The sequence below is a fragment of the Lepidochelys kempii genome, chromosome 3 (genome assembly GCF_965140285.1).
Source record: "Lepidochelys kempii isolate rLepKem1 chromosome 3, rLepKem1.hap1, whole genome shotgun sequence".
In the NCBI taxonomy this organism is placed as follows: Eukaryota; Metazoa; Chordata; order Testudines; family Cheloniidae; genus Lepidochelys; species Lepidochelys kempii.
Genome location: NC_136382.1, coordinates 59194348 through 59203278, shown reverse-complemented (window position 1 = coordinate 59203278; position 8931 = coordinate 59194348). Strand labels below are relative to the sequence as shown.

Sequence of the window (8931 nt, the reverse complement as noted above, 5' to 3'; positions counted from 1 at the left end):
AAAATAAAATTACCTCACCCACCTTGTTTCTCCTTTTACAGAAATGCTTTTCAGAGGAGAATCACACTTTAAACTCAAGACAGCCCATTTAAAGCAAGTTGTTCACTGTCTTCCAAATGAGTAACATTCTGCTAGCACAGCCACAATGAACGACTGGGGACAAAAACAGTTACCGGTAAGTGAAGTGTGCCTGCCTGGCCTAGACTGAGGGTTACTCTCTGTGGGCCAAACAGCTGGCATTGGCTTACAGAAAACAAAAATTCACCTCCTGCTCTCTGAGCACTTGGGAGAGGTCAGAGGGAGTTTGTGTGAGCTTGTGGGGGAGAAGAAGGTGTGTGTACACAGGTGCATAGGAGGCTAAAGGCATATGGTGTTTGCATCAGATGTGTAAAGAAAGAATGATAGAGATGCACAGGTGGTGGTGGAGGTGACTTGAAAACATGGGAGGAAATGACAGGATTGACAGGGACCAGGAATTATGTCTGGGATGGGGATGGGCGTGTGGGTATCTGAGGGCGTAGGGCAGTTTCGGGGGGATGGGGCAGTAGGTGGGAACTTAAGGAAGGTGGGAGATGAGGGGTAGGTTGTACATACACAAGCTGGGTAGGAGAAATGGAGAACGTTTTAAGGGGAAAGGCAGCATCTATGGTGACTAGAAAAGAGGACTGAGCTCCTGCAAGCAAAGGGGTCCAGGAGTTTGTGTGGCGTGCGAAAGTGACAGGCTTGCTGAGGAAGGGGGTGGGGTGGGGGCAGGGAGCAGGGCTGGATGGGGAGAGGCAGAGTGCCCAGGGACTGGCTGGCTGTGTGTGAGGGACGGGCTGAGGTGAGGGTGTGCGGCTGTTTGGGGGAAGGGCAGTGTGGGGGAGGGGCAGCTATGTGGCTGTATGGAAGCGATGCGGGAGGGGCCGGCTGCAGGGGGGAGGGACAGGTTCAGGGGGCAGTGTGGGGGGGATGGGCCCACGGGGGCCACACGATGTGTGGCGATGTGGGGGAGGGGCAGGGAGCAAGGGGAAGGGTGGGGGGGATGGGGACAGGGGGCAGCGAATGGGGATCGGATGGGAGGGGCAGAGAGCTCTAGCTCTGCACCCCCCCCGGCGGTGACTCTGCCGCTGCCCCCGGCAGCCGGGGCCGGGGCTGGAGCGAGCGAGTGGCACTCAGCGCTGGCGGGTCGGGAGGGGCGGCAGCGATTCAGGCGAAGGCCGGAGTCCGCTCCCTGGGCAGGCGGGAGGGGCCGTCACCAAACTCCCCGAGGGGAGACCCAGCGGTGCAGCGCGAGGGATGGCCCCTCCTGCAGTCGGTAGCGGGGCTGCGGCCGGCAGCGCCTCCCCCGTTTCGGGGGCAGCAGGGCACTTTGTCCCCGCTCCCTGCCGGGCCCGACGCTAGGGGCGGTGGGAGCGGCGGGGAGGAGCGCGTTGAACGCTGGAGTGGTGACGTGTCCCGCACGCCCCGCCCCCGCGCAGGATATATAAGCGCAGCGGCTCACGTTGTCGGTCTTTTTCGCAACGGGTTTGCCGACGCCTCGCAGGTGAGAGCCGGCCGCGTGGTGCAGGCCCGCTGGGGGAGGGGCGGGCCCATGTGGCTGGAACAGTCGGGCCCGAGGGGCAGGGTGGGCGAATGCGGCCCCGCGCGGGGAAGCTGCGGCGCGTGCGAGGGTCCGGGGCTGGCGGTGGGGAAGGGACACGAGGGGGGAGGGAGGGAGAGGGCCCCACAAAATGGCGACGTGTCCCTCGCGCTGCCTCTTGCGTGCGGGGTCTGGGCCCCGGGGGGGAGGGGCTGCAACATGCGGGGCCTTGGAACCCCCTCCCCCCCCGGTGACTCTGGGGGGACTGTCCCTCCTCCCCTCGGCCTGGTGGCGCGGGCTGGCCGGCGGCGCGGCAATGGGGGGGGTGGAGAATAGGGTCGCGCTCCCCGGTGCAGGGCCGCTCCCATTCCCCGCCGCCCGCTCAGCGAAGATGGCCGCTTCCTCTCTCCCCTCCTCCCCGAGCGCCACAAAATGGTGGACGCGGCGGGCCGGGCGGAGGGTTAGTTACACAAAGGAGCTGCGCCCGGGCCTGGCCCCGGCTCTGCGCGCTCCGGCCGCATGGCAGCGCCTCGAGCCCGCGGGGGACCGAGCCGGCGGCGAGGGGGGCTCAAGCGCTTCTCGCGTGTGGCGCGCCCCCCCCCCCCCCGCGGTGGGCGGAGCCGTGGCCCTCGAGTACCGCCTGGGCCTAGTCACGGCCTCGAGGCCGCCCCGCCCTGGGGCGGGCGCCTCCCCCCGTTAGCGAGGCTCTGGCCCGGGGTGATCCCTGCCATGTTTTCTCTTCTCTAGGTGTTGATTTTGTAACGAGCGAGCCGGACGCCGCGAGCCACCCATCATGGGCAAGGAGAAAACCCACATCAACATCGTCGTCATCGGCCATGTCGACTCCGGCAAGTCCACCACCACCGGGCACCTCATCTACAAGTGCGGGGGCATCGACAAGAGGACCATCGAGAAGTTCGAGAAGGAAGCTGCGGAGGTACCTTCGCTGGCCCGAAAGATTTTATTAGCCCAGTAGCCTGGTTTAAGTGCAAAATGGAGGCTCTGAGAGCAGCCTGGTTTGGTTACTCCAGGCCACTGTTGATGAAATAGCACCGTGCTCCTTAAGCAGCGCTTTTCAACTACTCTGCAGGCAGTAGATCTACACCCATCTGTCAGGACAGGGAGAAAATACCTGATTTATCCAGAGACTTCAATAACAGCAGGGATTTTCAGAGTTCTCAGCCTCTGACTGGGTGTTCAGTCAGACAGGCAATGCTAAACAGTTTTGTGTAAGCAGCTGCTGCATTCAGGTTTTTCGCTAATGGTAGAGGAATACATGGCTCTTCTTATATCAAGTTGAAAAACATTTGTTACTACCTGTGCCTGCTCCATATGTTCATCAGTGTACATTCATTTCTGTGTAGTAGAAGAGACTGCATTTCAATTAAAAAAAATACTTTGAGTGACATTAATTATACTAGCTATAAAAATTGCCTGTGGGTGAATAGCACATCTTCTAGATGTGGAAGAGATTACAGTGGTATGAAAACAACTTGAAGCAGACACTTGATATGAGGGCTTGTATTTGTAAGGTCTAAGGTTAAAAGATCTGTTAATATAATTAACAGACTGAAGGCTAAAGTGTCATTAGGTTAAATAACTGAGAAGAGATGGAATCTCTCACCAGTTGTGCCAAATGTGTTCAAGCCAAAGCTGTATTAGCATTACAGAAAACTAGCTGCAACAGAAGCCTTGTACTATTTTAGATACTTTCCTCTGTTCACTAACATACAAATTGTTTTAAACAGTCATTTAGAAAGCAGTGCAAAATATACTAATGTTACACTTTTTTAACCATCTGTAGATGGGCAAAGGTTCCTTCAAATATGCCTGGGTTTTGGACAAGCTGAAGGCTGAGCGTGAGCGTGGTATCACAATTGACATTTCTTTGTGGAAATTTGAAACAAGCAAGTACTATGTCACCATCATTGATGCTCCTGGACACAGAGATTTCATCAAAAACATGATTACTGGCACCTCCCAAGTATGTAAACACTATGAATTCAGTGGAGGATTTTAAAGTGTTTTCTGACCTATATTTGTGGTCCATGCAAAAGAAACTAATGAATCTTTTTCCCCAAAGGCTGACTGTGCTGTCCTTATTGTTGCTGCTGGTGTTGGTGAGTTTGAAGCTGGTATCTCGAAGAATGGGCAGACTCGTGAACATGCCCTTCTGGCCTACACACTGGGTGTAAAACAGCTGATTGTTGGTGTGAACAAGATGGATTCCACTGAGGCACCGTACAGCCAGAAGAGATACGATGAAATTGTCAAAGAAGTCAGCACCTACATTAAGAAAATTGGCTACAACCCAGACACCGTAGCTTTTGTACCAATTTCTGGTTGGAACGGAGACAATATGTTGGAGCCTAGCTCTAACGTAAGTTTGTTTATCTTGTATATTAGAATTAATTTGGAGGGACTGCCAGAGTGAATTGTCTGGATTAAGAAACAATGCATTTGAGTGGAGTTTATAGCTGTTTAAAACTGGATCAGATAAGGTAGTTTGCGAAACACGAAACCTCAAGATATCAAGGAGGAAATGTATTTGTCCTTCCTATTTCTACATCACAGTATTTCTAAACGCAAGTTACATTTGTGCTGCTTTTTGTTAGATGCCCTGGTTTAAGGGATGGAAGGTTACTCGTAAGGATGGCAATGCCAGTGGAACTACCCTGCTAGAAGCTTTGGATAGTATACTGCCACCAACTCGTCCAACTGACAAGCCTCTGCGTTTGCCTCTGCAAGATGTCTACAAAATTGGTGGTAAGTATTTTGTGTGAATAGTTCTGTAACTTTTTCTCCATTAGTAAGCTTTTTAAAATATAACAATCAGATTGACCGTGATAGTCTATCCCTTTAAAAAGCAGAAATGCCAACATTTGCCAGAATGTTTTTCTTTAGCAGGAAAAAGGTGTATGACACTTAAAAACCCACCAGTTTGTATAAAACCTTAGTTAAATTGGAAGGAGTAAAAACCTAGAGTTGCTTCTTTTCAGGTATTGGTACTGTTCCAGTTGGTCGTGTGGAAACTGGCATCCTGAAGCCAGGCATGGTGGTAACATTTGCACCTGTCAATGTAACAACTGAAGTAAAATCTGTTGAGATGCATCATGAAGCTTTGAGTGAAGCTCTGCCTGGTGACAATGTTGGCTTCAATGTCAAGAACGTGTCTGTGAAAGATGTTCGCCGTGGTAATGTTGCTGGTGACAGCAAGAATGACCCCCCAATGGAAGCTGCTGGCTTCACTGCCCAGGTACTTTTCAGAACCATTTGAAGATCTCTGAAACGTATTTATGGATTGATGCAAATATTGGTTCATCTTGTTTGGAGTGAATACTTAGAAATTTTCTCTAAAAGATAATTACTCTGTCTTTTTAACCAGCTTAACCCAACAAGTTATGCTGAGAGAGGTTACTTTTTTTAATATACTTACAGGTCATCATCCTGAACCACCCAGGCCAAATTGGTGCTGGTTATGCCCCTGTGCTGGATTGCCACACTGCTCACATTGCTTGCAAATTTGCTGAACTGAAAGAGAAGATTGATCGTCGTTCTGGTAAGAAATTGGAAGATAGTCCTAAATTCCTGAAATCTGGAGATGCTGCCATCGTTGACATGGTCCCAGCCAAACCCATGTGTGTCGAGAGCTTCTCTGACTACCCTCCTCTGGGTAAGTGGTTTTCTAAAATGACTGCTTGTACATTCATGGTATGTTAGTGCCATGCTCTTTTAGAAATCTGTCTTAGTTTCTTGGGTGGTATCCACTTTACTTTGTTAGGTGTCATTGACACTTTAAGCTGTCTATAAATAAGACTTTGTGCAGTGCTCCATAACCTTTAAAATGGGTGGAGGCCAAATTACCTTCAGATACTTCCAGTTTCATTTGCAGTTGGTTTTATATTTTTACTTCCTGCCATATCATGAGTGGTATTGTCATACGCACTCTGAATGAGGCAACCTCTGTATCTGTATACTCCCATACAAAATTATAAAATATCATTTTGTTTCCAGGTCGTTTCGCTGTGCGTGACATGAGACAGACCGTTGCTGTTGGTGTCATCAAGGCAGTTGATAAGAAAGCTGCTGGAGCTGGCAAGGTCACAAAGTCCGCCCAGAAGGCTCAGAAGGCTAAATGAAAATTCTGTACATCAGCTGCCACCTCAGTCTTAATCGGTGGAAGAACGGTCTCAGAACTGTTTGTCTCAATTGGCCATTTAAGTTTAATAGTAAAAGACTGGTTAATGATTACAATGCATCGTAAAAGCATCAGAAGGAAAGGAATGTTTGTGGACCATTTGTTTCGTGGCAGTTTAAGTTATTAGTTTTTAAACCAGTAAATTTTTTAATGGAAACAACTTGACCAAAAATCTGTCACAAAATTTGAGACCATTAAAAAAAAGTTTAATGCTAAGTTTGTGTGTTCTTTGGATTAATATTGACTCTATAGGAAAACTATATATCCAATTTATTAGAGTAAAATTCACCTTTAACTCACGCAAATATAAAATATTAATTGAATTGCAAAGCAGAAATGAAAATTAAGTCTCTTTTGAATGTCCTAAACGGTACAGGAGGATTCAGTTTCAAAATTTTGTATCCATTTTACACATCCTTAAACAATTCCTCATTGACTGAAGATACCTGCTGCACTGCACAAATCAGATGCAGTAATGTATTGCAGAGTGGTGCATTCTACAATATGTTCAGTAAACAGATTTTTTTGGACTGAGGAAGGTGGGATGGACAGTTAACATCAAAGGGTAAATTTTTGTTTTGTCCATGTACCATTAGATTAGTTGGGACACCTTGCACACACTTGAGCTCAATTTCCACTTTGTTTTCTAGTTTGTCCATAACCTAAATGGATAGGTATGTAACAGTACATTCATGCATTTGCTTAGGTCATTTATTAATTTGAATTCTATGTATTCTAGATCATAAGTCTGAAAGCTGCAGTGAACTTACCTAAATTCTGCTGCTGAAATCAGCCTGTGTAAAACTACTACTTGCAAAATCTTAGTCCATAAATAAATGTGGAGAATAGAACTAGTATGCATTTTAGTCACACTGGTTTTAAAACTAAATAAGAACTTCCTTAAATGTTAGAAGGCACTTCTATACTTAAATATGGCTGGGGCTCTGAAATCTTCACCGAAGCTTGAGAACTGCTTGCTTGTCTAGTTGAATGGGATATTAGAATGCCAAAGGAGCCAAATTTTAAACCTGGGGAAGAATTTCTTTGAAGTCCAAAGGGCTTGTTAACAAAGTCTGAATCTGGCCCAGTTCTCTAACAGAAGAAAAGGATTATTGGGGCTGTGATGGGATCAGGAAAAATAACATTAACTTGGAGCTGTATAATCCATTCCCAGCAAGGTGGTGGTTTTTTTTTTTTGCTGTATGAAATACAAACCAATGAGATTTGAGTTACAATTAGTTTCGCAGGGGCCTGTAAAGTAGACAAATAGGGACAATGCAAGTTAATCAAGGTTTCAGTTGCACAATGATGCAAGATAATCAATCTTTCACATTCTTTCTACAGCCTCAACAAACAAGGTAGCAAAGATCACTAAACTTTGTGGCTGGTTAGTATTGCTTAAAAAAAAAATAGCACCAACTTTACAGTCAGACCAGTGCACCTCTATTTTTTTTATCTGCAACAACCTTTTTTCCTTCACTTACAGACCCCTTGAAATGTGGTAGGAAGGGCCACTGTAAATAGTGAAAGGCTGTTTTTCTGTACTGACTTCATTTTCCCCACCCATCCCTCATGAATCTAATTGTTAGATAAACAATTAGTCTCACACCTTAGATATATTTCTTGGATAATACCAAGCTCTTCATAACTTTTTGTCTTAACCCCATGCCTTCTGCCTAACATCAACTATGTTTCTACAGAGTCTTTACTCACCTCTGCAAGGTAGAGCTTCCCCCCCCCCCACTGAATTACTCTATTCCTTCAGGTAGTATTTAAAAGGGAATAATGGAAGTATCTCAATTTTCAGTGTTGACTGAGTTTAAAGGTTAATGTAGCTATCACTAATAGCTGGAAGATCATTTGTTAAAATTATCACAAATGTAAAATTCTAGATAGTGTATATGTTTCCCATAAGCTGTGTGCAAATTCTGGCTAAAATAAAATTGTACTCCAGCCATGCCACTTCAGGAATTGTCACTAATTCAATAAAAGAAAAATACTGCTGCTGGTAGAAATAGGATCCTGTTCAATTAGAATGAAAAGCCTAGTAAAACTACCACAGCTCCAGTGAGCTATCTTTAAAGTCTACTAAAGCATGTGAACTGAGGGAAGATCTTGCATATTCATATTACAAATTCCTATCAACTAGCCATCAGGGTGTAGCTGCTGGTTTTGCATTGATACCACTTTAGGACACAGTACAGATATAACATGTCACTTTGTTGTCCTGTCACCTTTCTCTGCATGTTGAAAGCTCCTTAGTTTCCACCAAGCTGAGTTTTCCATTACAAACCTTGCTCTTAAAATCTGCAGGGTACTGTCTTAAACTGAGTCCTTGCTGCATAGTGGCTTGGAAATGAGTTTGTGCAAAGGAGGTGATTCAACATCAGAAGTTTCTGTAGAGGCAAAAAGACTGCCAACAGATTTAGCTTGCAGCCTAGCACTTACTGGCAGATTAAATGTGGCTAGCTGATGAACAACTGGCAGAGAAGGAGGGCAGAAAGATGGACACTTGCAGTGGAACTTTTTAGAATCCTATTTTCACATGGTCTGTAAATTCTGAAATAAAAGTCATTTCCCTCAAATAGAATGTTGCAGCATGTGAGAAATGCAAAGACTTGTGGGAGAAGAATTCAGAGCTAAGTCTATGCCTGAGTTACTAAAACGTCACCTTTGATTATTAAAAGCAATTTACAGTTTAACTTTTCACCATTTATGCTGGGACTTTATTTTTGAGCACGTTCAGCTTTGACAGTGTAATTAGGCTAGTTTTGCTTTCTGGTTTTTATGATCTAATACACTGCTGTGGGGGATACTTTTCTAGAAATCTATGAACATATGTAAAAGCATATCTCTGATTTTATAAGCAAAATTTTGGGTTTAAACTACTTACATCAACCCTCTAATAAATTCCATAGCTGAGAACTGCATCTGATCTCTGATTCTTTATTTCCCAAAATGTGTTCTTCCCAGCTGTCACACTGTCATTTATCTAAATAACTTAATATTCAAATCCCACAGTATTTGAGATTTGTTTGTGTGCAATGCTTTGATAACCCTATTTAAATCGTAAACATTATTACACTAGCCTATGGAGAAAGTGGTAGAATCCCCCTGTCAAATTTATTTCAAATTGGAATGGTCAGAGTAGTAAATAACGCTTGGATACTGA

At 45.8% G+C, this 8931-nt stretch overlaps 1 protein-coding gene across 1 annotated transcript; it reads left to right on the top strand.

Annotated features, from left to right (window-relative positions):
* Nucleotides 1-1420: 1420 nt before the first annotated feature.
* Nucleotides 1421-5975, top strand: EEF1A1 (eukaryotic translation elongation factor 1 alpha 1). The gene is made up of 8 exons (XM_073336459.1): nt 1421-1525; nt 2309-2498; nt 3366-3545; nt 3645-3941; nt 4177-4327; nt 4561-4817; nt 5000-5234; nt 5576-5975. The coding sequence occupies exons 2-8, from the start codon at nt 2355-2357 to the stop codon at nt 5698-5700; spliced, it is 1389 nt and encodes a 462-aa protein (XP_073192560.1). The 5' UTR covers nt 1421-1525; nt 2309-2354; the 3' UTR covers nt 5701-5975.
* The last annotated feature ends 2956 nt before the right edge of the window (nt 5976-8931 follow it).

Coding starts and splice junctions, on each gene's coding strand:
- EEF1A1 (XM_073336459.1), top strand. CDS start 2,355: ATGGGCAAGGAGAAAACCCACATCAACATCGTCGTCATCGGCCATGTC. Junction 3,942..4,176: donor TGTTGGAGCCTAGCTCTAAC/GTAAGTTTGTTT, acceptor GCTTTTTGTTAG/ATGCCCTGGTTTAAGGGATG. Junction 4,818..4,999: donor CTGCTGGCTTCACTGCCCAG/GTACTTTTCAGA, acceptor ATATACTTACAG/GTCATCATCCTGAACCACCC.